General features: G+C 57.9%; 1 protein-coding gene across 1 annotated transcript; it reads right to left on the bottom strand.

Moving 5' to 3' along the window:
• Window positions 1-10,212, bottom strand: NATD1 (N-acetyltransferase domain containing 1). The gene is made up of 3 exons (XM_074158722.1): window positions 10,116-10,212; window positions 926-1,044; window positions 1-117 (listed from the first exon to the last, which is right to left on the bottom strand). The coding sequence occupies exons 1-3, from the start codon at window positions 10,210-10,212 to the stop codon at window positions 1-3; spliced, it is 333 nt and encodes a 110-aa protein (XP_074014823.1).
• Window positions 10,213-27,754: the final 17,542 nt, after the last annotated feature.

Raw genomic sequence — 27,754 nt, 5'->3', positions numbered from 1 at the left:
TTAAGGCTGCAAGTGTTCCAGGTACTGCGGCAGTGGGTTCTCCTTGACGTATTTCTGAATGTACCAGCACGTCAGGTGAGCTTTCAGGTCCTCCTCCACCACGAAGTCCAGGGCTGCCTGCAACCAACCAGAGAGGACAGATGGGTTACAACCAGCACCCCCAGCCTGCGCTCTCCTCTGCAGCCTCCTGGAGGTCCAGACCCCCGTACCCTGCACAAAGATGGGGGGGAGCAGCAGGTTGCCCTCAGGTACCCACTGTGCGAGGCAGGCGGAGGGAGAGGGCTGGGAGGAAAGCACAGCCATCCTGCCACAGCCACCACAGGGTCCCCAGTTTAACCAGAGGCGTGGGGGACCCCCAGGTAACCCTCAACGCCTGGTGGATGCTCCACTGCAGGTGACCCAGCCACATCACGTGAAGGCCACCTTTGTCACCCATTTGCCCTGGCTTATGGGGCCAGGGAGCAGCTGTAACCCCAAAGCATCACCCCGCAGTCCCCCCCCCCCCCCCAACTGTGCTTGTGGCACCTCAGCTCTCCCTGCGTGGCTACAGACCTCAAAAGAGAGGAAAAGGGCTCACAAGGGCCTTCAATCTTTGAAGTGAGGGGGTCCAGCCCCCAGGAGAGGTGCTACATCAGCCCCTGCAGGGTGGGCACGAGGGCTGGTTGCTGTAAGGAGGAAAGGGACAAGCCTGGGCAAGCAGCTGGCCGTGCCGGCACTCACCCAACCCCTCTCACTGCCAGAAATAGGAATATCTGACCACGGATTTCCATCTGCCCCACCAGCCACCCCTATCTCCCATCAGAGCAAGGATGGTTCCCGTGGGGCAATACCACTGCAACGGGGCCTGGCTTCAGCCAGGGTCACTAGCCGCAGCTGGGACAGTGACGGCTTCTGCCCAGGGGACAAGGGGTAGCTGAGGCCATACCTTTGCGAGGTGCTTGGCTATTCCTCTCCCTCGATAAGCATCCGGTACTTCCGTGTGCTGCAAGTCCACGATCCGCTTCCCCACGTATTCGTAGAGCAGCACCGCCTTGTCATGGCAACCTGGGGGATGCGAGAGAGGGGTAAGGCTCGGGATGTCCCTGGGCTCCCAGCCCACCATTGCACGATGCTGCTCGGGACTCGTTGCTCGTGGGACTGCTACAATAGCCCTCGCACGGCTCCTCGCACCCACGGGAACGGCTGTGGCGCTGGGTGCTCTCATGCAGCAGAAAGTCTCAGCAGATATTTTACTGTTGGTGACACTTGGACTTCCCCGTTGGTCCTGAAGTGGATCTATTTGGCTTTTCCAAGCCCCTGGACCTTTTCTACCCAGCCCTGAATTGTTGGCCAAGGTGCCAACACAACACGTTTAGGGCAGGAAAGCAGCTGGCGGGGAAGGGTGAGATGTGCTGGTGGGGGAGTGAGCAAAAATAGGAGGGGGAAGACCAGGTCAAAGCTGACCCAGGTGACAGCCAATTCCTTCCTCTCTACAGCACAGAGTTTTTTGTCATGGTGTATAAAACAGGACAAGGACTTCTTGGCCTGGTGTTGGACAGACACATTTTGGGGAAGGTGCTGGGAGAGATGAATCCCCCCCGCCCCACACACAGGAAAGCACGCACAGGCGTGCAAGGGGGTTTGTGCACACACATTTACATGCCCCCACACACAGAGGCTTCCTGTTGCGACACTCTGACCTTTCTCACAGCAGTTCAGTTACAGGAAAAAAAAAAAAAGTTTCAGGACATGTGTAAATCAAAGGAGAGCTCATAACACCTCTCTGGCCTCATCTGCCAAACCTAAGCTCCTGTCTTAAACACGAAAGCAAACATTTCATTTCTAGAGGGTTTCTGCATTTAAAAGTGAGTTCCAGAAACACAAGCTTCCAATCAAAGGGACAAGCTCAGTGAAAACGATAGAAACCTTTCCTTTCCCTCTGGTGGAGGGTGAAGGGCCACAAGGTTCACCTGCATTTGCTACACGCTTTAGCTGAGCTCAACGCACTTTATTTTATTGCATTTCAGCTGACAACTCCAGCCCAGTTCCCCTGACCCCTGTGTTTGAAAGGCACTAGAAATGAGCCCATCTGAATTCTGTGTTTTGAGAGAAGCAGCTCAGGCTTCCGTTTCTGCTCTTTTTAGGCAAAGACTCAGTCCTCCTGCACTGGATGGAAATCTTCGCATTTCCAGCCCGCATTTATTCCTGCTGGAGAATCCAGACCTGCTCCCCTCCCAGGCCAAAACTTTCCATAGACTCTGCCTGAAGTTTTGATAAGTTCAAAATTAAATCCTTCTCCAAGTGATGACAGAGCAAAAGACTGTTGTTTGTTTGTTTAACAAAAACACCAACTTTTATATATTATATTTAAATATATATGATCCACATAGAAGTATCATGCACAAAATGCACAAAAATGCATTTTAAAGCAGAAGATGATGCCCTGCTTGAAGAATCTCAGATCTGTCCTGGACAGACTTTCCCTCAATATTCACTGTATCACAGTAGCACCACAAAACCCCAGGTGGGACGGGAGCCTCAGGGTGCCAAGGGCATCCAGATGGACACTCACAGAGCCCAAAGGACTTTACAACTGGCTCTGCAGAAAAAGCCAGTGCTGCGGGAAACTGGTCCTAGTTCAGAAAGAGTCAAGTAAATAGATGTCCCTGTACGTGCTCACCTTGGTGATGGGACCCTGAGCCACCCAGCACATGAAATCCAGGACACTCCTGCCATAGGTTTGGTGTGGGCCCTGCAGGTGACACCAACGGCTTGGGAGGAGATCGCTGCTATGTCCCCACTCCTGCACAGCCCTGGGGCTGGGCTACGCCAAGCATCTCCCAGTCTCCCATCTCCAGCTCCCCACTGCTGGATGGTGGGTGATGCAGAGCCACAAGCTGAGCTCCCGGGCTGCAAGAGGAGCTGATGGAGGGGGACATGTCAAGCCAAACCTGTAAACTCGGCACAGCCAGATGCACAGAACTGCACAGCCGCAGGGGCCAGAGGTGGGGAAAAAGCCCAGATCAGCAAAGGAGAAACAAGCCAGGATCCAAAAGGATTTCAGTCTGGTGAGACAGCATCCCACCCGGATTCTCCACTGTCTGCTGTCAGGCTGTGTGTTCATGGCAGCCCTGCCTCCACGGAGACGCCGGTTCATGGCACAGGTCCTGCAGGAACAGCCTCTCCTGGCGATTGAGATCCCTCTTCCTTTGCTGAGTAAGGCTGGAGATGGCCAGCGGCTTGCAACGGGAGGGGAAGGACCGGCCAGCGGAAGGGCTGTTTCCTTCAAAACCGACTGCTCTGCACATCCTCTCCACACCATCCACACCGGGGCCCAGAGCTTCTGGGAAAGGCAGGGCGAAGCAGGCTGTACCCCCAAACCAGGACTGGTCCTGGGCTCTCCGCCAAGTGGGACTGGGCATAATCCTTGTTTTCCCACCAAAAGGGGCCAGAGGGATGAGATGAGGGAGCCGAGGCACTTTGCTGCAATACGATGCTGGAAGAAGCCTTGCTGCTACGTGGTACCTTGGGCACGGAGGGGGCTGCTCCCAGCAAAGGGACCATTGCAAAGCTGGGGGAGCTGGAAGCAGCACTGACCCCTTGCAGGAGCAGCCCAGCCCCAGCTTGTCACAAATACCCCCAAAGAGAGGGCACACTAGCAGAAACACCACCAAAACACGGCATAAGAGAGACGCCGCAAGCCAGCCTCCTTCCTGTCTGTCTGTCCCGTTAGACTTTGGGGCAGGGATTTTATCAACTGCAGGGATTTTATCAACTGCAGGGATTTTATCAACTGCAGGGATTTTATCAACTGCAGGGATTTTATCAACTGCAGGGATTTTATCAACTGCAGGGATTTTATCAACTGCAGGGATTTTATCAACTGCAGGGATTTTATCAACTGCAGGGATTTTATCAACTGCAGGGATTTTATCAACTGCAGGGACTGAACTTGGCAAAACTGGCTGAGGTCTCAGCCAGCCCAAGCAGTGCCCTGTGAGCCCGATCACGACGTTTGACTCGCAGACACTCCCCTGCTCAGCGCCTTGGCTTTTGAGGCCACTGTGAGCGAGGAAGTCTGAGTCAATGCAAATCAGCACGGCAAGAAAGAGGAGTAAGAGGAGGCTGCCCGATGCAAATGGCAGCAATGGCAGCCCAGCTGGTCCCCAGCCCTCCCTCAGACCACGGGGTGCACAGGGAAGGGGAAGCTTTGCCAGGAGGCGGGAGAGGGACCAGGTCTAAACTTGCTCTCCATGGAGGGTTTCCACCAGGACCAGTGGTGCAGAGCATCCACCCAAGCAGGGTGGACAGCTTTGGGCAGCAGACAAGGTCCCTACGCCACAGGCTCAGCCACACCACCAGACACGAGCCCCCAGGCCAGGCGGCTTGTGAACCTCAGGGGAAACAAGCAGCGAGCCCAGCCCCAGCCCCGAGCTGGGGAAGGGACATGGCAGGCGTCCAGGAAGACGCAAGCACCTCACTGTCCCCCTCTCCCAGGGCACACACCATACCTGCCTGGCGAGGGGACACCGCAGCACTGGCAGCACAACAGGACCCGTCCTTTCAGCCCGAGGGACCTTCTCCCTGTCCCTCTGTGCCAGCCCCAGCCCACAATACACCATTGTGTGCCCAGGACCAGAGCAGGGCAGGAGCTTGGCGAGGGGCTGGATGCCTGCTGGCCAACTTCTGCGCTCTGTTGCCAGCTTTGGAGGCAACCCCTGAGCTCCAGCCTCCTTAGGGGGGCTGCTGCAAAGCCATTCCCCGAGAGCAAAGTGGGGGAGAGAAGAGACACCAGCTCCATTTCCCACTCTCAGACGCAGGAAAGCCCGGAGGCAGGCAGCAGCTCGGCTCTCCTGGCTGCTGAGCCAAAAAGGTGGCCACCAAAAGCTGCACGTGAGGCGAGCCGAGAGGACAAGACGTCCCGAGGAACATGTACATCCCAGGCCGGAGCTCGCTGCATGCTGGCCTTGCTCCCCAGGGAGCCACTGGCACGTTACTAGGGAGAGAAAACACAACAGCGCACAACAGACAGCCCCGAGTGCAGACGGCGCAACCGTCACCGAGGGGCCTCGCTGGCAGCAGTGACGAGGCGGGGGGGAGCACTCAGGTTTGAAGCAGTTTCCTGTTTAGGAGCTCTCTCGAGGCGACTGCGGCGCAGGAGAAGAGGGGGGACATCTTGATGCAGGGTCCGGTGACCAGATCCCTTCATCCCCGCTGCAAACCCAGCAGCTTTCCCATTCCGGAGGGCATCTGCCCCAGCAGGGAGGAAAGCACCAAGGCACGACCTGCTCCCATTTTGCTAATAAACCTGAACCTGGACTCCTGACAAGGAGTTCTCCAGGCTCAGATCGGCAGCAGGCAAAGCAGGAGCTTCCAGCCACTGGATCCTGCCCAAACCCAGCCGGGGAGGAGCAGGAGGTTTGGGAAGCGTGGCTCGGTGCACCCACACGTTGTATGAATGGGAGTGCAGGTGTGCAAGGAGCCCACGCATCCCTGAGGAACTGGAGCCGCTTGGTGCACGGGGTGAGCCCATCTGCCCCCCCCGGAGACCCCGATGCGTTCGATGGGCACCAAGCAGTCAAAGAGGCTGCTGTAAAAAGTGCTGTTCCCCTGCTGCGGGCGGCTGGACTCACTGGCCAGCTACTTTGGGGTGGGAGCCTCTTTGGTTTCTTGTTTTGACCCGAAATATTATCTCAGATCCAAAAAAAAACCCTCCAACTATTCCTGACAAAACCACCCTATGTGATTCTTATGGAAGTTTTTAGCTTCGACAAACTGGTGTTTTCCAACAGAGTCGCTGCCTGGGGAGGTTTCTGCTCGTGCTGTTAGTCACATCCCAACCGATTACGAATCCAGTTGGGCTTCTTTCTACCCTCCTCTCAGAGGGATAACGAAGCTCGGGGAAGTCTGGTTATACTCAGCTTTACTCTCAGCTTCTCAACGCTTCTGCATTTGGGGATGCAAGGGGAAAAAAAAAAAAAAGGAATGAGTTAAAGTGAAGTAGCTGTTTCTATCGGAGCTTTTGGAGCCACGTGCAGCAACGAGGGCACCAAGAAGGGAAGGACCGAGCGACGCAGAAAGCACCAAACACAATTCGTCTGTCTTGTGTACGAGGAGGGAGTCCCGACACGAGGTTACATGGGGTCGCAGAGGCGAAAACAAGGCGATGCTGAAAACACTTTGACAACTAATTCACAGCTTTTGTGGTGTCTCAGGCCTCCCGTAATAACATCAGCAGAGAAAGTTTTCTCCCCAACATCACACTACCGTACACCACCAAGCCATCAGCCCAGAGACCAGCTGGTACTGGAGCTGAGCAAAGCCTGCCTCCTTGGTCCATGAGCCCAATGCACCTTGTTTTCTGAGAGCATCACCCACACCCAACGTCTAGCTGACGTTAGGACCAGGACACCAGAGAGAAGCTGACCCTGGAGCCCACCGGTGAGCTGTGGGTTCGCCCCACAGGCTGCTGTTCATCTCTGCCACAGTGCAGTAACACAGGACAAGAACACTCTCAGGGGGACAAGCGGGTCACACTGAAGCTAAAAATCTGTGCCTGGCCCATTTCTTGTGGTTTCCCCACGTGCAGCAGGGAAAACCTGCCAGAACATTCAGTACCAGTGATGCTCCCGGTGCCGGGAGCGGGAATGAAGCGAGCAGCCCAGGAAATAAACACCCTGCCACGCACTCCCACGGAGATGGTTATCTTCTGACCACCTTCCAGGGCTTGGCTATTATCAGCAAATGCCTAACGAGAAGGAGGAGAGATGGGTCACCTGCCCCGCGTGGATGTTAGTCAGCCCAGCGGCAGGAACACCGTCACACCGGGACGCTGCTCAGCTCGGCTTCCTGACGTGGCCGGCGCTGAACTCACAAAAAAAAGCCAACCCTCATCACAGGGATCCACCTACAACCCCAGGGAAGGCCATGGCTCCCCTGAGCCACGGTGGTCCCCTCCTAAAACAGGAGGTTTTGTGCCAGTGATCACAGAATCACGGAAATGTTGGAGTTGGAAGGGACCTTCTAGAGATCATCTAGTCCAACTCCCCTGCCAAAGCAGGGTTGCCCAGAGCACATCACTCAGGGCTGCATCCAGGTGGGTCTTGAAGATCTCCAGAGAAGGGGACTCCACACCCTTCCTGGGCAGCCTCTTCCAGGGCTCTGGCACCCTCACCCTAAAGAAGTTCTTTCTCATGTTTGAGTGGACCTTCCCACGTTCCAGCTTGTGCCCGTTCCCCCTCGTCCTGTCACTGGGAACCACTGAAAAGAGTCCGGCTCCATCCTCCCTCAAACCGCCTTTTAGATACTTATAAGCATTAATAAGGTCCCCCCCTCAGCCTTCTCTTCTCCGGGCTAAAGAGTCCCAGCTCTCTCAGCCTTTATGACGTCCACCACGGGTCCCACAGTTGATTCACTCAAAGTTCATCCTCTCCAGACCCGACTCAGCCCAACTCAACCCAGCCACCAAACGCTTCTCAGCCCACGGCGTGGCCGGCAGGGCTTTTATTCGGCAAACCACCATAAAAAAAGAGATTACATTTCCCTAACAACCCTCAGCTCTCCCCTCTCTTTTGAGCACGTACAAACTTCCCCGGCAGCGCCGAGGCTGCGTCGAAAGCTCTCGCGATGGCAGCGGGGACCCGTCACCCGGGACCTCGTTTGATCTCTCCCTCTTTGAAATAAGCAGTTGGTGAAATTGTTTTCTCCGCACCCAGCACAAACGTCTCCTCCTTCCCGGCTCCGCCGCTGCTGAGCCTCCAGCCTGCGCTTTGTAATTAGTGGTTGAAATTAAAAAAAAAAAAGGGGGGGGGGGTAGAGAAGAATCTAAAATAAAATCCAGGCTATTCCTGTTGTTTTATCGAGAATGCCTCCTACAGCCTGTATAATTTCTGAACGACCCATTTTATTTAATTTTTTTTTTTTTTTAAAAGGCAACTACCCTGCAATTTCTGCAGAGTGGTTCCCGGCAGGAGAAACACACAGGGAGGGGAATATTTGGGATTAACCATTACGAGGACGGCTGGAAAGGAATCAGCGTGCCACAAAGAAACTCTAGTGGCACCTACTTTTCTCTTCACTCTGCCCAACACGTGACAGAGCTGTTGGGGGGGTGTCACCGCATCACCAGACACCCTGGTCCCACGGATGCTAACAGCAGCTCATGGTACCAAACTGGGCAGGATCCCACAGCGTTGGGACCCCCCCCCCCCCGGGCTGCTCACACCCCCGAGGGGCTTCCCCGCAGGAACCCCACCAGAAAAGCCACCGAGGGGCTCCCAAACCAAGGAAGGTGCCCCCATACCAGCATCTTCACATCATCCAAAGGCACCTGCTCCTGGGGGGACCTGAGATAGTCCCCCCCCCCGTAAAATCTACCTGGGCCAGCACGACATTCCACACCCCGAGGGACCCCTGGATCTCCTGGGCCAAGCTTTTAGGGGGGGCAGGAAAGATGGGGGGCAGCAGCAGGAACTAGGGCACTAGGTAAGGTATGGGGGGAGGGGGGAGGCTGAGAAGAGCATCGGGGGCACACGGGGGCACCGGGGGGGGTGGGGGCGCACACGGGGGGCACCGGAGGAAGGGGGGGGGGCACACGGGGGGCACCGGAGGAAGGGGGGGGGGCACACGGGGGGCACCGGAGGAAGGGGGGGGGGCACACGGGGGGCACCGGAGGAAGGGGGGGGGGCACACGGGGGGCACCGGAGGAAGGGGGGGGGGCACACGGGGGGCACCGGAGGAAGGGGGGGGGGCACACGGGGGGCACCGGAGGAAGGGGGGGGGGCACACGGGGGGCACCGGAGGAAGGGGGGGGGGCACACGGGGGGCACCGGAGGAAGGGGGGGGGGCACACGGGGGGCACCGGAGGAAGGGGGGGGGGCACACGGGGGGCACCGGAGGAAGGGGGGGGGGCACACGGGGGGCACCGGAGGAAGGGGGGGGGGCACACGGGGGGCACCGGAGGAAGGGGGGGGGGCACACGGGGGGCACCGGAGGAAGGGGGGGGGGCACACGGGGGGCACCGGAGGAAGGGGGGGGGGCACACGGGGGGCACCGGAGGAAGGGGGGGGGGCACACGGGGGGCACCGGAGGAAGGGGGGGGGGCACACGGGGGGCACCGGAGGAAGGGGGGGGGGCACACGGGGGGCACCGGAGGAAGGGGGGGGGGCACACGGGGGGCACCGGAGGAAGGGGGGGGGGCACACGGGGGGCACCGGAGGAAGGGGGGGGGGCACACGGGGGGCACCGGAGGAAGGGGGGGGGGCACACGGGGGGCACCGGAGGAAGGGGGGGGGGGGGCACACGGGGGGCACCGGAGGAAGGGGGGGGGGGGGCACACGGGGGGCACCGGAGGAAGGGGGGGGGGGGCACACGGGGGGCACCGGAGGAAGGGGGGGGGGCACACGGGGGGCACCGGAGGAAGGGGGGGGGGCACACGGGGGGCACCGGAGGAAGGGGGGGGGGCACACGGGGGGCACCGGAGGAAGGGGGGGGGGGCACACGGGGGGCACCGGAGGAAGGGGGGGGGGCACACGGGGGGCACCGGAGGAAGGGGGGGGGGCACACGGGGGGCACCGGAGGAAGGGGGGGGGGGCACACGGGGGGCACCGGAGGAAGGAGGGGGGGGCACACGGGGGGCACCGGAGGAAGGGGGGGGGGGCACACGGGGGGCACCGGAGGAAGGGGGGGGGGGGCACACGGGGGGCACCGGAGGAAGGGGGGGGGGACACACGGGGGGCACCGGAGGAAGGGGGGGGGGGGGCACACGGGGGGCACCGGAGGAGGGGGGGGGGGGCACACGGGGGGCACCGGAGGAGGGGGGGGGGGCACACGGGGGGCACCGGAGGAGGGGGGGGGGGGGCACACGGGGGGCACCGGAGGAGGGGGGGGGGGGGCACACGGGGGGCACCGGAGGAAGGGGGGGGGGGGCACACGGGGGGCACCGGAGGAAAGGGGGGGGGGGGGGCACACGGGGGGCACCGGAGGAAGGGGGTTACAGCCGCACGGGGGGAGGAGGGCTGGGGGGCAAAGCGGGGGGTCGTAGGTACTGGGACCCCCTCTCCCCAGGGAGGTAGAACCAGGGGCAGAAGGGAGTTGAGAAGGACACCGGGAGGCCCCGGGCACCCCCCGTCCCTTACCGTTCAGCCGCACGGTGAACTGCCGCCTCTTCCGATCGTGCTCCACCTGGATGGGGCAGCCCTGCTCCAGGAGGCCGAGCGGCGCCGAGTGCGCCATGACCGAGGCCGGGCCGTACAACGACGGGGAGCCCCAGCGGGGCCGGGTCCCGCCCGGGAATACCGAGTAGAGGTGGTGGGAGGTGGATTGGGAGCGGCGGCGGGGCCGGGCCGGGCCGTGGTGGCGGCGGCGCCGCGGGGCTGCCACCGACCGGCGCGCGGCCGCAGGAAACCAGCTGTGCGCCACGTGCCCGCGCCCCAGCCAATGGCCGCGCCGCCGTTTTGTTTTGGTACGGGCCGCCCGGCTCTTAAAGGGGCAGCGCACCCCTCCCCGCGCCGCCGCACCCTGCCGCCAGCGCCGGGCACGGGCACAGACACGGGCACAGACACGGGCACAAGCACTCCCAGTGCAGCCCTGCTGCTCTGCACTGGTGTACTGGTCCAGCACTGGGGCTGTACTGGGGAGTCTGTACTGGGTATTCTGTACTGGCTTACTGGTATTGCACTGGAGCCCGGCACTGGTACTGCCCCGCTGTGCCATCTGCTCTGCAGTAGCTATTGTACTGGGTACCCTGCCCATCTACCCGGTTCTCTGCACTGGTCCTATACTGGGGACTCTGTACTGGCTGCTCTGTACTGGCTTACTGGTATTGCACTGGGGCCCAGCACTGGGGCACTGGTACTGCCCCGCTGCGCCATCTGCTCTGCAGTAGCTATTGTACTGGGTACCCTGCCCATCTACCAGGTTCTCTGCCCCAGTGTACTGGTCCTGCACTGGTGTCCTGGTTCTGTACTGGGTACTCTGTACTAGCTTACTGGTATTGCACTGGGGCCCAGCACTGGGGCACTGGTACTGCCCCACTGCGCCATCTGCTCTGCTGTAGTTATTGTACTGGGTGCTCTGCCTGGTCTACCGGGTTCTTTGCTCCATTGTACTGGTCATGCACTGCTTCTGCACTGGTGTACTGGTCCAGCACTGGGCCTGTACTGGGGAGTCTGTACTGGGTATTCTGTACTGGCTTACTGGTATTGCACTGGAGCCCGGCACTGGGGCACTGGTACTGCCCCGCTGTGCCATCTGCTCTGCAGCAGTTACTGTACCCTGCCCATCTACCGGTTTCTCTGCCCGGTGTACTGGTACTGGGACTGTTGCGGGACTGGTGTACTGGTAGTGAACGGCCACAGGTGCCTGAGGGGACACCCAGATGCCATAATCGGTGCTTGTGGGGCGGTGCCACCACAACGTCCTGATCATCAGGGTCTGCTCAATAACTGCGGTGTATCCACCACCTGCAAAACTGGGGGAGGACACTGGGGGGGTTGTCTCCGTGCCCGTGGAGCTGTAGCAGCAGCAGCAGCAGCAACACCTCGATGTACTTGAACCGAAAGCTCTCGGAGGCAGGAGCCGAGCCTGTGCGAGGTGCCCGCACGCCGGCTGTGCGGCGGGGCAGGCCGGTGGCTGCCTGTGCAACAGGAAAAGCAGCAACACCTAGAATTAATCTGGAACTCGTAATAGTTCACCGGCAGCTACTCTGCACCTAAACACCGTCTGGGGCAGCTTGGCCTTTGTTTACTCATCCCTTTGGCTCCTGCTCCCCGAGTTGGAGGCCATCAGCTGATTAATTCATCAGGCCACTTGATTTGTTTGGTTTGTGCTGCTCCATCGGCTGGTGCCGGTGCCGATGCTGTCCCCATCGGGGTCACAACTCTCCTGTTCCATCGGCCGGTGCTGATGCTGTCCCTATCAGGGTCACAACTCTCCTGCTCCATCGGCTGGTGCCAGTGCTGGTGCTGTCCCCATCAGGGTCACAACTCTCCTGCTCCATGGGCTGGTGCCGGTGCTGGTGCTGTCCCCATCAGGGTCACAACTCTCCTGCTCCATCGGCCGGTGCTGGTGCCGATGCTGTCCCCATCGGGGTCACAACTCTCCTGCTCCATCAGCCGGTGCCGATGCTGTCCCCATCAGGGTCACAACTCTCCTGCTCCATCGGCCGGTGCTGGTGCTGTCCCCATTGGGGTCACAACTCTCCAAGCACAAGCCCCTGCAGCCCACGAGAACTGGCGTCTGCTCGTGGAGGGGGCTTCGTTACCCTCCTCCTCCATGAAAGGCTAAAAAAGATGGGTGGTGAGATGCTGTCCTTCTCCTCATGCCCTCCCCGGCAGCCTTCACTCTGCCTGTGCTCCCACACCGTATGGCGGTGCGGGAAGATAAAGGCAGGAAAGCACTTGGAGCTCGGGAAGGCAGGGCCAGGCAAACACGCTGGGCCAAGTCTGTTGCCATTTTGCAGGGAGGAAAATGAGTGGCAGAAGCCCAAGGGCGAGGGGGGAGCCTGGGGCAGGTAGGAGAGAGGGGCCCGATCCTGCACCCGGCTTGGAGCCGTGAGGGAGCACCGATGCCCTTCAGCGCACAGGGATGCTCCGGGGAAAGCTGGTCGCTTGGCTGGGAAGCCTTGGAAGAGAGGGGAAAGGAGAAGCAGGTTTTGCACAGACAAAGGCGAGGGGCTCTCCCATTGATCTCCCCCATGGTGGCTGTGCTGGGAACACCGAGGACACCCCATCCTGCTGTAGGTGGATTTCCAAACCAGACCTGGTGCAGTCCCACAGTGAGGGAAACCAGCAAAGATCCAGTGTGTCTGGTGAGGACGGGGACGCACCTGAGCCTCCCTCCCTCTCCCTCCATCAGGCTTTACTGCCAGAGCCTGTAAACCCGCGGGTTTACCTACAGCACCCCGGAAACGCAGAGCAGCCTTCCAGGGGTGCCAAAAATCCAGCACCCTTGCTGGAATTTCTGGAAGCACTCGGGCTCTGCTGGGATGCTTTGCTCTGCCTTTTCCTGCGATGATTCCCTCTGCTTCAGGCCAGCGGTCACAGCTGCCTCTGGTTTTTCAGACACACTTCTCCAGCAAAGAGCCTGCTGGGTCCGAGGACAGACGGAGGAGGTGCAGGCGAAAGGAGCCATGCTGGCAGGCACTGAGAAGTTGCAGGAGAAAAGGAGAGATGCTCCCAAGAGGTCCCCATGCCCTGCCACTGAAGAGGAGGTGACCTCTGGTCCCTTCCTCGCAGCCGGTGGGGGTCCGTGGGCTCCCTGCCCAGCCCCACACTTTCCCACCCTGTCGGATTTTGATGCCGAGCGTACCCAAATTTCCATTCCTGTTTCTGCAGCGCTCCAGCGCTGGAAGGCCTCAGAGCAGGTGACAAAATGCCTGCTTGTCGATTCAAGATGGGTGAATAAAAGCCAGGTGGCTGTTTCATCCATGCCTGTAATTGTGGCCGGGGCCGGCGGCGATCTCCAGCCGTGCCTGGGGACACAGGCGGGGGAACGGCGTAGCATCCAATGTGCTTGGGGACAGCAGGGTCGTGCCCTGCGCTTGCAACGACACCCCAGGTGCCACCAGCGCCGAGGGCGGGTGTCAAAGCCGGTCCCACCGGTCCTCGCAGGTCCGTGTCCAGCTGCGTGTTCGCAAAGGTGCTAAGGATGCTCTGCCCTGCAGCGACACCCCCCGAATCTCACACCCGAACACTGGCCCAACCAAAACCCCTTTGGATCAGCCAGGATGGAGTTCAAACCCCGTCGTTGATTCAGAGAACGTCAGAAAGGTCCCCTCTGCTCCCACCTCCCTCTCGCCCAGCCCGGGCAGTGACATCTGCAGCTCTTGCGTCAGCGCTAATAACCCTGCGGTTGAACCGGAGCGGGGTTTTTTTGAGAAAGACTCCTCGCCGGTGTCGAAAGACTTGAAAGGCGGTGAATCTACTACGTCCTTCGGGAAGGTAATTGCTCTCCTTATTAAAAGCCTGTAATTTATTTCCCATCTGAACTCTTCCAGCTTCAGTTCGCAGCTGCTGGATCTTCCACGTCGCTGCTGGATTCCAGGTCCGTTTGAGGCATCAGACCTCTGCCCAGTCCACCCAGCTCCTTCCCTCCTGCAGACATTCCCTACAGCTCCCTGGTTCGGAGGCAGGTTTTCCAGCCCTTGAACTGATCCGAAACGCTCCCTAAAATGCCAAGCTGAGCACAGACCAGCTGTGATTTCACCAGGGCTGTCTGCAGTTGCCACCCCTCCAACCTTTCCTTTGTAAATGTATGGATCGGGTTGGGAATTTCAGTGGAAAATGGCACTCGTAATCTCCTTTTTGCTTCTTCAGCTGCATCACTCGCGTCCCATTCTGCAGCCCAGCCCAGGTTTCCAGGGGAGCATCCTTACCCCAGGACCTGCCAACGGCACATTGCTGGGCTAGGAGGGATTGATTCCTCGTTGACTCGGAGGGGAATAAATCCCCATCCATTTTTCAGCCCACGTGGGACCCACGGCGTGCAGGAGCAGGAACCCGTGGAATATGTGATGAGCTTGGCCGGTCTCAGCTGCACAGCACCAGCTTCCCAGTCCAGCACCACCCTTGACCCCGTGTCCAGGCGCAGGACAGGGTCCCCAAACGCCACCTCTGCCCCGCGGATTGGTGTCACGGCGGTGGTGGGGACAGCGGGGATGCCCCATTTGCGTGGCAGCGTCGCTCCCACGCCCGCCCGCCTGACTTCACCCTCACAGCCGTGCCGGAGAACCGCAAAGCTCTTCCCTCGGAAGCTGTAACCACGCCTCCTCCTCCACCGCTGACCAATCCCAGAGCGCAGAGGGGCGGAGGGGGCGGAGACTACCGGCCGTCGCCCCGCCTCGCCGCTCTTCCCCGGCGGCCGCCGCGCTGGGCCGGACTCCGCCGGGCGCCGGGGGCCCGCCGCCGCCGCCGCCATGTCCCTGCCCAGAGGTAGGACCGGGGCCGGGACCGGGACTTGGCGGGGGGGGGGGGGCTCCGGGCCGGGTGTTCCGGGGGGTGCAGCGGGACCGCGGGCCGGGCTGAGCCGCCCCTTCGGGTTCTGGCGTAACCCGCGGGGACGGGGCTGTTGCCCAACCGGGTGTGGGCTCGGCGGGGCTGCCCGTGCGTGTGGGCCCCGAGGGCCTCGCCTGCAACCGGGCAGCTCCGGCCGGGGCCGGGCTCCGGCCTTCTCCCCCGAGCTGCAGGGCCCGGGGCGGGAGCGGTGCGTGGAGGGGAAGGGGCCGCTCCTTTTGTTTTTGTTTTTTTTTTTTTTGGGTGGAGAAGGATGGAAATACGCGAGTTTCATGGCGGAATCTTTCCCCCCCCTCAGAGCGCCGAGGATGAGGGAGGGAGCCTTCGTCTGGGCCTGGGGAAGGAGGTGGGGGGCGAGGATCCCGCTCCCCCACGGCACGGGGGGGTGCAGCTGGGTGGCCGGGGCGGAGCTGTCACCCGCCGCCACCGGGAACACCGGGAGCTCCGCGGCGGCGTTTCCCATTGTCCGCGGCTGCCAAACGTGACCCCCTTGTCACGGGGAGGGGGGGTGTGTGTGATTTATAGAGCGTCGCCACCCCTGGTGGCTTGTCCCAAGGTGAGCACGGGCTGGCAGGGGGTGACACCGCCGGCGTACCGGGGCCGAGGGCAGGGAAACGGCTTGCCCGGTGCCTCGGTGCTGCGGGGAACCGGTTGCATCAGCGGCGCAGCCCGGAGGGAGGAGGCAGCAGCACGGGGAGTAGGGGTTGCTGCCTCCCTCTTATCACCGGAATAAAATTTGAGGGTTTTTTTGTGTTTTGTTTTGTTGGTTTTTTTTTTCCCCCTCGTTTGGGGAGTGATGCGCTGGAAACTTGAAGTCAGGAACCATGTGAGCTGATGAACGCACCTTGGCGTGACTGGGTTTTTTTTTTTTTTTTCTCCTGTCCCAACCTCCCCCCCCCCCCCCTCTCCCCTTCCACTTTGACTCCTCTGACATGATCCATGTCTTAACCGGAGGGAATGTGGACCTGAGTTTCCTGTTTGCTGTGTAAGCAGGGTGTGAATCAGCAGCGATTTATACGGCGCTGCTGAAGCGGAGCTGCTGACTCACAGGTAGGAGCACATGCCCTCGGCCGCCGGCCCCACGCTGGAAGGGATCGACCGAGCTTCTTAAAAAGGCTCTCGCTGGGACGCCCGAGCCCAGACCTCTCGCTCGGCCTCCTGGGCATCCTCTGGATGTGTGGATGGAGGGAAGAGGTGAGCCTCGCCAAGGGGACCGCTCATGTTTCCCGCGGGAGACGAGGCCCCAGCTGGGCCAGGGAGGATTTCGGGGGCAGCATCTGGCTGATGGCAAAAGGCGATGCCTGCGGGAGCAGCCGGGAGCGAGGTGCTTTCCTCGGAGGAAGTTTGGAAGCTGCCTGTGTCTGCAGGTTTCTGGTCGTACGGGGCTGTTGGTTGTGATGAACCGGTTCATTCATACAATTACTCCTTGTGTCCGTTGCTGGAGGTGCCACATGTGTGCCGAGTGTGCCTGGTCTCTGCCGGCACTGGCAGCTCCGGGTCCCCGTCTGACCCGAGCTCCTTTGCCTCTGTCAGGATAGCATTCAGCATGGGGATCGATTCTGAGTGTGTGTAACCCATCTGGCTCTTCAAACCCCTTCTCCTCTCGTCCTGCCAGCCCTCCGCTGTGCTTCTCCTTGGTTTTGCATCTCCTTTGGCTGTGCCAGCCCCCCGGGCGGGTGTGCCGGCTGCCGCACAGGGATGCTCACAGGTCTGGGTGCCACTGTTGGGACTGCAAATGCTGCTGGCAGAGCTCACAGCAGCTCCTTCTGCCTCTCCTTTTGGACAGCTTGAATTTAAGCTAAATTTTCCTTAGGGAAGTTCAGTGAGCAGTCTTGGGTTTCTTTTTGCTGGTTGTTTTCCCTTCTTGGGCTTGAGTTGATCAGGGTTGTAAACGGAGGCCGCTGAAGCTCTCAGGTTGGCTGTTTCCATGATGGATACGTACCAAAACTCACCTGCCGTCATTCTGGCTTAGTCACGGGGTTGTCTCCTGCCTCGGGAGTTTTTGGGGATGCACGTGGCTGGCTGTGACACGGGTGATAGGAATGGTGCTGGGCGAGAGCTTTGCCTCCCTCTGTGCTAAACATAGCTTGTCAGATAAACACCTTCTGGGGATTATGCGAAGCTTAGGAAGGATTTCGGCTTTCTTCCTCTTCCCATTGCTCCTATCTGCTTGATCCAAATTATCTTGCAGGATCAGGTGCGTGGGGAAGAGTCGCTTGGTTTCCCGTGTTATCTGGCGCTGTCGGGTCTGATGTTTGCTAAAATATGCAAAAGCTGCCTGTTGTCTCAGGTCACCAAAGCTCCCTCGAGCTGTGTTTCATGGAATGGGAAGGAATTGCGCGTGGAGCTCCGGAGCTGCCCCTTGTGTCCTCCTGGCAGAGGTTTGCAAGGGACACAGCCTCTAGCTGCAGATCGCAACACGTGGCTGGTCCTGGGCGTGATTTTTTTTTTCCAACGAAGTCTGCACCTTTTTGGGTGAAACGGCTGCTGTGAAGGGAGGGGGTGTTGTATCCCAGAGGTTAAAGCAGAAGGAGATGAAGCCTTGGGGAGTTCGCAGCCTTTGTGTTCTTCCAGAAACGTGGCAGAGGGTGCAGGGTCTGCGTTAGACTCTGTGCCTACAAATCCCGGTTCCTGCCTTTCCCCTGGGGCTCCAGGCATATTTTCTCACCCATGTGCCCATCGCTGTGACTCAGGTGGCCCCCCGTGCCTGGGAAGCCCCTCCTGGAAGGACAGGCAGGAGCGTGCCGGCAGGGAGGGGTACGTCTCCCAAAACTGGGGAATTGCGGGAGAAATCAGCCCTGCAGCTGCGGGGAGGGAGGATGCAGGGGTGGGTTCTGGAGGGAGAAGACCTGCTTGGTCTCCCCTGGGCTCACCCAGCTCCGATGCCCAAGTAATTTAAAAGCAAGTCCTTCTTAAGGGAGGAGATCTTCCTCCGGGAAGATTGGTGCGGTTGGGGAGAGAGGGCAGGACCCAGGCTGTGTTTCTGGGGAAGCAGCTCTTCTTTGACACCAAGGCTTGGAAAAATCAGCGGTGAGAAATGCCAGAACCTGGGAATGAACTGGTGCTTGTTCTGGTGGCATGTTTATTCTGGGTGGGTAAATAGGTGGTGGGGACATGTCCCTCCCGTGCCCTCCGCGGGAGCGCACCACTGTTAGGCAGTTCAGTCGGCTGTGAATCCTGTACTGTCTTGTGTGCCATTCACACTTTTCCTACCGCCGCCCCCCCCCCCAAAAAAAAGGGCAGTTCTGCTGAAAATACACCGTGGGGCTGTGACCTGCAGAAGCCAGGCTTTGGCTTTGGACTTCTGTCACCTCCGGGCAGAGCAGCCACTAGCCTGGTGTCCCCTGGGTGTGCGTGGGCAGAGGGGTGGCAGGGCTGGTAGCTCTGGTCCCACAGAGCCAGGTTTTTATTTTAATTCTGGATAAAGCATCACGGAGCTTGCATCCAATTAATTACAGCAATTATATAGGGAGCGCAACGCTTTGCCTCTGCCCTTCTCCTCGCACTGCTTTCTGCTGGAATAACAGTGGGTGCCTGCAAAATATCAGGTTGGACACGATAAATATTTAGCTGTGCTTTAGCAGCCTGTTTCCCTCCATGCTCCCCTGCTTTTTTTTTTTTTTTTTTTTTTTTTTTTTTCAGTGGATAATGCTTCTCCCCAACGGATGCTGCTTTTATTTTCCAGCTCTGGGCTGCCGTCCAGGGCTGAGCCAGAGCTTGCTTTGCTCCCGTTGTTTGCAAAGGTGGTCGTCAACTGGAGGAAAGTCCTGTGTGCTTTGTAGAGCTTCTCTTTGGGTGCCTGGGAATGAATGGCTGCAGGTTTCTGGTCCTGGTGATTTTTGTGACCCGAAAAGCCACCGCTGTGGATGTGGGGGGGTGCTCTGTGGGTTTTTGGACGGAAGATGGTTTTCACTGCTGTTAATAAGGCGCTGCCTGGGCAGGCTGTTTGCTGGGGAAAGAGCTGGGAGAGGAACTCGCCTTGGCTGGGAAGGTGATTTTACTCTACCGACAAAAAGTTTGGGGTTTTACTGGCATGACTCAGGACTGCTGGTGGGGTATGTATGGAGCTAGACCTACCCACCACATCTTTTGCTGACAAAACTCTGTAGCACAGGTTGAGCATTAGCCAGGGATTTTGTGTGCGGAAGAGGGCAGAGAGGAATTTTTTACGGTGGAAACTGGAAGTTTCTGTTGTTTTTTTCAACTTGGGAGATACCCCATCTCCCCACAGCCCCTTATGTGTGTGGGGACAATGCTGCACTGATACCGTGGCAGCTTTGTGAGTCTAAATGTTTATCACCCCAAGGAATACCATAATTACTGGGCATGACTGGAGCTATCTGAGATATCACGGTCGTGTCTTGTGGCCCAGCTGGCCTCGGTTTGCTGTGGGTCCAAGTCTCTGCTCCCTTTTCTGGAGCTGGCACAGGGCTCCCCCCCTGCACCTTTCTCTTGTAGCTGCTTCTCTGTCTGACAAAAGGCCGGAGCAGAGTTGCTGCCCATGCGGGATGCAGGGGGTTATGGTGTGGCTGAGAGGAAGGGCAGGATTTGGGGGTCCCAGGGTCCCAACGGGTCGGGGGGGGAGAAAATTGCTGCCTTATGCTGGGGAGGTTCTGGACCTGAAGTGGGATGAAGGTGTGAAGGTGGGAGCAAGGCAGACCACCTCCAGCATCCTTTCCCCCAGTAATCCTCTGCTGTTGTCCGCGTGGTTTAATTAATCTATGGGCTTAATACCACAGGGTATTGTGCACTGCCTGCTCTATCGACCTGTTGCAAGAGAAGATGGGCAGCATTTTGCGAGAGCACATCCCTTTCAAGCCCCGGAGGTTGGTGGGCTTTTCTGTGTGGTGCGATTGCCCTTGTGTGCTGCTGGATGTAATGTCAGGGGAAATGGGGAAACGCTTGAATCATGGGCTTTAAGGTCAGGGGGGACGATGGTGAGTATTGTGCTCGGCTGGAGGTCAGGATGTTGCTTCCAGGAATTACTGCGGCTGGTACAATTCTGGGTGAATTAAACTAGATTGTGTAAAAAGACACCTGATGTTGTTTTTAAAGACGTCCAGCGCTCGAGTTGGGTTTCTCCGAAATGTGAGTGTTTGTGACCTTGGGGAGATGCTTGGTGTGCAGGGTTGTGGTACAGCGGGATGTCCCTGCCCTGCCCCTGGCTTCCTCACGACCCTGGGAGCAATAGCTTTTTGTGGCCCCGCTCGCCGGGAAGCCAGGAACGATGTGTGACGGTGGTGGCCTGGCTGTTACCCCCTCCTCTGGGAGCTGGCAGGGTGCACCAGGGGCTGGGGTCTGCTGCAGCCTCCATCCTTCTGCCTCCACTGAGCGCTGGGACGTCGCTGCTGAACTAAGTCTATCCTATGGTCTATTTCATCATTTCAAGTGAAATGCTTGTGTTTTTAGAAAAAAAGATAAATTTCCGTTAAAAAACATAACTGGAGTGGAAGAGGAGGCAGGATGAGGAGGAGACAAAAAACTTACCAGAAGTTGTTTGTAGAGCATCCACCCTTCCTCCCCCCCCTGCACCACCACCACCACCACCACGAGAAAAATCTAGTTGTGGAAAGGAAGAAGCCTCCAGAGGGCTCGATACAAGTTATTTCCCATCAGAGGCTGCTTAACCTTAGCTGTGGTTTGGCACTGGCATCAGCCTGACTGCGTGTATCCGGTGAACCTCTCCGAGGATGACGATGCTTGGTCCCTGTGCCCGTCAGTGCCTGAGCCCTCTCCTCCCCGAGTGCCCCTTGTAAGGGGGCGTTTGCTCCCTGCTGCCTCGATGGTGCCCGGCACACCTTAAAAGCAGCTTTTAATGGTTGTATTTCATTCCCGTAAAGGTTTCGGAGATTTTCAGTGAGGAATGCACAAAGCCCTGCAGGTGGGATGAGGTCCTGTCGGCATCTCTTTGGCGGTGCCGCATCCTCCCTGGCCGTCCACCGGCGATGCAGTGACCTGTGGTGCGGGGCAGAGGGACAGGACGGGAAGAAGCCCATCTGCAGGGCTTGGCAGGTGACAGTCATGTGTGTGACAGATCATAAACACGCAGGGCTGGTTACGTGGACGGGCCGGGGGTGGTTTAGGGGAGGATGACGGGGTTATCTAGGGAGTGTCAGCTTGTCTGGGCTTGCAGGCCAGTTAGATACCGCTTTGCGGTGCGTGTCTATAAATTCCCTCCAAGCCTGGATCTCGCAGGGACGGCTGAGGAAGCACCCTGCCTGTGCTGTGGGAGTTGGCTACGATGGGTCTGGTGCCGCGTAGCCCTGGCCATCTTTACTGGTGTTAATGGCAGCTCTTTGAGGTGGCAGCATCCCGAGCAGAGGCCCTCTCCTGCTGCAGGCATCTCTCCCTGCAGGAGACTCTTTCCTATTCAAGGTAGTGAAGGGCAAACACACGCTGTGGTGGAGGTGTTTTTCGCTGTCGGCTGGAGATTTTGGTTTACTTGACGTCGGAATGGGAAAGTTGAGGCTTGAGAGGGAGCCGATGGAGCAGCAGAGCGAGGATGGTCCCTCTGAGTCAGCCCTGAAGGTGTATCCTACAGTACAGGGGGGTGTGTTGTCCTGAAGGACGTCATTGCAGCTCGTCACTAAAAATGACGTGGCTCTTTTTCTGAGAGCCAGATGTGCTCACCGTCAAGGCTTTTTAAGAAAGCTGCTCTGCATAGTTAAAAATCCCCTGCCGGCTTGGTTTCTCTCCTGACACGCTGCCAAGTTGCACCTCAGCCAAAGATGAAACGATCTCGTGCTCATACGTTGCTCTGGCTGTTCTTTGTCATCTTCCAAGCACCTTCCAAAGGTGCTCGGGGGGGGTAGGTGGCAGGCACGGCCCCACGTGCCCGTTTGTAAAACCCCGTGCTTGCACCCAGAAAATCCCTGCCGGCGCAGGGCAGGGCAGTGCCAGGTATTTTTGTGCGTGCCCACGTGTGCTCAGCTGGCTTTCGAGGTTTCCCTGCTCTCCCCGCAACTAAGATCATCCACCCTGTGCCAAATAGGCATCCAGCTTGCCCACGGTGCTCCCTCCTAGCCACCGTCCCCGTCGGTGAGAGCTCGGTGGTCAGAGGACCCAAATGATGTAACGGTGCAGAAAGGAGGATGCGGGTGTCGGGGGGTGGGATGTGGGTGGTGATGCTGCCGGGGGACCAGCATGGATCTGTACCAGCCTCTGTTCCGCTCTCTGGATTTCTCCCATTGGCATCACCGATTAAGGCTGGGAGCAGCCACACGCTGCCTCAAGGCTGCCAAAAAAAGGAGGAGGTGGTGGGTGTTTTAGATCTGCTGCTTCTACAGCCCCCTGTGTTCACTCTTCGTGAACAGGAGCCCGTTTCCTGCAGGTTTTTGGTTGATGCCTGCGATCGCTTGGCTGTGAGCGCCGGGTGCCACCGGGCAGGACTGGGGTTGTCCCCCGAGCCCAGGGTACCCCGTGGGGCTGTGCCATGGCCAGGCTGCCTCTCGTGCTCCGCAGATGCCGCTCTCTTGCCCAAGAGAAGCTTTTTGCAGGCGTTAATTAACCTGCCCCTGCCTGGTTTGTTGAAGGACACCTGGGTGACGAGAGCAAAGCGGAGGCTGGAGAAGGTGCCTCTAGAAATCACCGGGCAGAAATTGTGGGTGAATTTTAATCGAAACTCTTATCAGCCTTGAGCGTGCTTCGCTAGGGTGCTAGAAACAACTCGGCTTTTCCTCCGGTGACTCTCCTGTGCGTGTGGTTTCCTTTTCTGTGTACATTCCTGGCCGCTGCAAGAGTTTACCCTTGATTTTTGGATCCACAAAGAATTTCTCGTTCGGTAACTGTGGATTTCCCCGTGGGGTTTTACAGTCGCAGCTCGGCGAGGGAAACGGCGCGTAACCGTGGCAGGGAAGGGGCCAGCCTGCGCTTCCCTTTCTCTCCAACAGGTTTGGCGTTTCACACGTCTCCTTCCAGCTTCTCTTCCTTGCCGTTTTGCACCTCTCCTTTCCCCAAAACGCTGATGTGAGGCTTGCTTTTCAAGGTGTAAAAGGGATTTTTTTTTTTATTTTTTTATTTTTTTTTCAAAATTTATTATTTCGGATTAATATGGAAACGGTTCTTGGAAGCCCTCGGTGTGTCCCACGAGAAGCTGCAGGCTCAACTGCACTGAGTCACAGCCTGGGAGCTCTTGAGCCGGGATGTGAGCCGGACGTACGCCTTTCCCAGGCACGAATCAAAGCTGCCCAGTGGGTACTGGGTGAATCTGCTGCAAAATAGGTGTTTTCCCCACGTGGAGCTGTTGCAGCCTCAGATAAGAGCCCGTGGTGGAGAGGCAGGAGGGGACGGTGGAGGGTGATGCTGGGCAGTGGGGCTGGCAGTGTGTTTTTTGGTGTGCTGATGGTCCGGTCTTTAATTGGGGGGTGATTTTTAAGCTCCGCAGCAGGGATTTTGGAGGAAAAAAAAAAAAAAAAAAAGGAAAGGAGAAAAGTTTGCAGGTGACTTCTGCAAAATATGGAGCTTAGCAATTATGTGGTGCTTGTTTTTATATGTAGATATATATCTCGATATCTCTCTCTCTGCCGCTTCTCTTGACTTGGGAGCATCATCAGTTGTTAAGACTGAAGTTTTTTGGCTGGGTGCTGAGGTTTGAGTGTGGTAACAGGCTTTACCTGGAGATAAGGATGAGCTGTGGCCTGAGGGGAATTGGGGAGTTTCCATATTCCCTGGCTGCTCTCAGCCTGCATTTTTCCTATGTCTTGCCCAAGCCCGGGGAGGCGTCCTGGCTCCCCCATCACCTCGAGATGGGGTGGATTTATCTCTTGGAAAAACTCAGGGGAGAAACTGGGGGCTCTAGCTGGCTGTGTCTGCTTTGCACCAGCTCTCTGGCAGGATGAGCCCTTTGCATTTGTGTCTTTTGCTTGGTTCCCCGGAGCAGGGAGGTGACAGGGTGAGAGAGAGGCAGGGAAGAGGGATGGCACTGAAAATGCACCAAAAAGAGCAAAAACGTGGTGTGGGACAGCAGGAGATGTGTGGGGGGGTGTACTATAGCGTTCGCCAGCTGCTTTCCGTAAGCAGCTGGATCAGCACCCCGCTCCAAAAGAAATAATCCAAGGTTTTCCCCACTTTTTCACCCTGGAGATAGGGTGCTCAGTGAGTGCCGGAGGCTGGAGGTTTTCCTCTGAAGGTGTGCAGGCTTTAGTCCATCCCAGGATCAGGGGAACACTCCAGGTCCCAGGGGTAGCATCACTGGGAGCCATCGAAGCAGCCGCCTGCCCCATTCTCCAGCGCAGATGTTGTCTTGAGCAAGTCCTGCCTGAAGTCTCCGGGCCAGGGAAGCACCTGGGTCGGTCTCTGGTTCCTGTCCCTCTCCCAAAGCTGCGGACTTTGAGGCCTTCCTTGTTTTCTTTCCCCTCTGTAAATTCCGTTTTCAGAGCAGGTGCCTCTTCTGTCTTACATCATTTGCAGAGATGAAATCACTCTGTCCCTGCCCAAAATAAATTGGAGGGAGGATGGTAGAAAGCTAATTTTTTTAAATTTATTTATTTTTTAAAGAATCGCATTAGAAACAGAGAGGGAATACTTTGCTCTCTTGCCAAGTTTGCAGAGTTTTGGGGACACCTGGAAGTACTTGAATTGCACCAATTCGGATAGAAAAAGAGTGTCTGTTGACTGTGGAGTTGAGTTACAGCTGACAATTAAAAAAAGTCAAATGACTCTTTTTTTTCCTTTCCTACTAACTAACCTAGTGCCTCCTGTCAAGCTAACCTATTCCAAAAACAGTTTTGAGTTTTCTCTCCCATCAGGAAACTGTCAACAGTTGGTTGCATCAATTCCAAGCAGGTTTTATTTTCTCGTGGTGAGAAGTCAAAGGGGGGAGCGTTGCTCCGGGCAGGGCTGGGTACCCACTGTCAGGGAGATGGGCACAGATCCGTCATTCCCGATGTGCTGCGAGTTGGATTAATTACCCATCCCAAGCGTTTTCCCACCGCCCCCCAAGCCTGCCCTCAGTAGATCCACGTGTGCCTTACTCCGTAGCTGAGCTTTGAGGAGGTGCGGCCTCTGCCGCTGCTTTTTTGGGGGAAAAATCCGGTTGGAGTGATGGATGCGAAGGAGGCAGCCTCCAGCCCCGTGGAGGATGCTTCACCCGCATCCTGGCTCAGTGCCTGCTCCAAAGAGGTGCCCCTGTGACCGTACCCACCTTCACACGGGGGTTTTGCACAAGCTGTGGTGCAAAGCAGCACGGCTCTTGGCACGTACGTGGCGTGTCCTATAACGGCATAGGGGCAAATGCTGGCTCTCTGGGGCTTTTGAGCTTCTAACATCAGTCTGGTCTCTGCTCCTGTGGGTTTCTCGGAGGGGAGCCTGTGCGCTCCATCGTCACGGAGCTGGGGGATAGCGAGCTGCCACCTGGGAACAAAACACAAAATCCAATGTTTTTTTTCCAGCCCTGGGGGTTATGCAGGTAACCTAAAAATACAGCTGGAACGTGGCTGGGCGGTGACATCCTCCCGGCAGAGCCGGCGTGGCTCGTGGTGGCGTTATCTGGCCGGTGCATGGATGCCGGGTGTGGCTCCGAGCCCCTGGAGGTGGCAGTGCCAATGTGGCTGTCGGTGGCTTCGGCTAACGTGCCCATCCCCAAATCCATCTCTCGGTACCAGGAGGTCGCACCCTCTTCCCTGGCATCGGTCTCGCCCAGCCCCGGTGGCACCGTCGGTGTGACATCCCGGTCCACCGGAGGGAGGTGAGCCCTGCGCGGTATCGGTGATTGATTGTCCCCAAGAGCCATCCGAGGGGATGGGAAAGATGACCCTGTTCCCTTTCCAATTGGATTCGGTTCAGAGGCTTTGCTTTAAAAATAGGGCTGCCACAGAGTTTCCAGGCTGCGGGTCCCATGCCTGGCTCGGGCACGTGGGGCTTTCCCATGGGATGCGCACCTCGTACACGGAAAGGCAAGTGCATCCCGGGCTTGGGACAGCGGCTGCATTATTGCCTTGGCTAGGGAAAGGGCTGCGATTCCCGGTGGGACAGCGAGGGGCAGTGGCACTGGGACCGTAATGTGGCATTGCTCGTTTGCTGCTGGTGGCACAGCGGCTCTTCCCCGCTCCCCGGCTGTGATGGAGGGGGGAAACCATAACCAAACCGGCCTCGGGAGACGCTGCCTCTCCGGAGGGGAAGGGTGGGGAGAGTGTCCCGGCGTTGGCAGGGCACTGCTTGAGCTCATTGCTGTTTTTAAGGGTGTGCTCTTCCCCTTATTTAAGCCGCCCCACTGGCAGGAGGCTGCTGGGAGCGATGGGAGGGTGGCTGCCATCCCACCGGACCCCCCGCCTCGTCCCTGGCTCTGTTCCGCCGTACCCGGACCTGCCGCGAGCGCCTTGACTTCTCCCCGTCTCAGGATTTGCTCCCCCGGCTTCCATCACCAGTTACGGGGTGATGTCCCAGCCCAGAGACGTGGGGAGGCTTCGTTAACACCAGTGAAACACCCGGTGCCTTTTGTTCCTCCGGGATTACCTGTAGCGTATGAAGGGCCGGATGATTAATGCCAAGCGTGTGCGTCTTCCAAGGCCGGGCAATTCCCACTGTGTCAGCAACCTTTTGAAAGAGCTGCCAATGGTGAGAGTTGAAAGGGTGCTTAGGTTTGGTTTTGGTTTGGTATTTGGGGTTGTTTTTTTTTTTTTTTCCTTTTCCCTCTTTTTTTTTTTTTGTGTAAAAGATGCTGTTGAGATGTTGGGAGGCTCTGCTTTGCACCACCCCTGCTCCTTGGGCACCGAAACCCAACAGGATTAATTCAAAAGAACCGGCGTTTCCCATCCCACCTGCTGGGTTAGGGACTTTCTGCTCCAAAGCAGCACGGACTTTGTGGGTGTCTGTAAATATCCCTGGAGCATCTTCTCCCTGGGTCAGGGAATCACCTGTCAAGGCAGGGAGTTAATGACGGGAGGGCAATGGAGCATCCCATCCTTCTCCCCAGGATTGCCAGGGATGGGTGCCGGTGGCTCTCGGTGCCATCTGCCATAGCAGCTCCTGCGTCAGCATCCTTTATGTGCTGATGATCTGTGCCTGAAACTATACCCTGGGAGTGGAAACGCGCCTGAGAAAATATCTTCCGCAGTCCTTCTGGGGTTTATATAAACACTATTTAAAATTAGCGTCGCTCATTATGTTGGTATGTGCATTTACCTTGACCTCTGACTTTTCTGCCTGCAAACGTGCATGGCCCGGTACAGCCTACAAGTTAGGGGATAGCTCGGGAGCGAAGGGGAGGCGTATTTTCTATAATTAGTTCAAGGTAAAGAAGCTGGTACAGTATCCCCCCTCCAGGCTGACAGGGAGATCGAAAACAAAACTGCAGCCCGTCAAAGCCTAGTCTGGCTTTGATCAGGAACGTCAGCGCTGGCTTCTGCCCGGCTGGTTTTGAGGGAAAAGGGAAGAGCAGCGATACTTTGCCACAGCTTTTCTCGCACGTGTTGGCAGAGAAACGAATTATTTTTTATTTTTTATTTTTTTTCCCCCGTGCCTTGGTCTCTCTCCCTTGCTATTTACCAGCCAAATCCATGCAGCCATTTATATTTTGCCACCAGAGACGCCGTCTCGGTTGTCACCCTGGAATAGCTGCCGGTATTGTCATGGAACAATATTTCTACTATTTGTTGTGGTAATAGTCGTTAGTGGCAAAGCAATTAGCGTGTCACCTGCGGCACCAAGAAATGTGACCTCTTTCTCTCCCGGCACCCCCTCGGTACCCGAACCAGGGAGCGTGGGCTTCGGGGCTGATGCCACGGGGCTGTCCTCCAGCAAGAGGGGGGTGGAGGGGGGGCTGCGGT

This window comes from Numenius arquata, chromosome 14 (genome assembly GCF_964106895.1).
Source record: "Numenius arquata chromosome 14, bNumArq3.hap1.1, whole genome shotgun sequence".
In the NCBI taxonomy this organism is placed as follows: domain Eukaryota; kingdom Metazoa; phylum Chordata; class Aves; order Charadriiformes; family Scolopacidae; genus Numenius; species Numenius arquata.
Note: the sequence above shows the minus strand (reverse complement) of the source record. Positions and strands in the feature narration are given on the sequence as shown.

Bases quoted from the DNA above. Each gene is read 5' to 3' on its own strand.
- NATD1 (XM_074158722.1), bottom strand. From the start codon at position 10,212: ATGGCGCACTCGGCGCCGCTCGGCCTCCTGGAGCAGGGCTGCCCCATC. The intron at 1,045-10,115 runs GTAAGGGACGGG...CGCATCCCCCAG, and splicing joins GTTCACCGTGCGGCTGAACG to GTTGCCATGACAAGGCGGTG. The intron at 118-925 runs GTATGGCCTCAG...GGTTGGTTGCAG, and splicing joins TAGCCAAGCACCTCGCAAAG to GCAGCCCTGGACTTCGTGGT.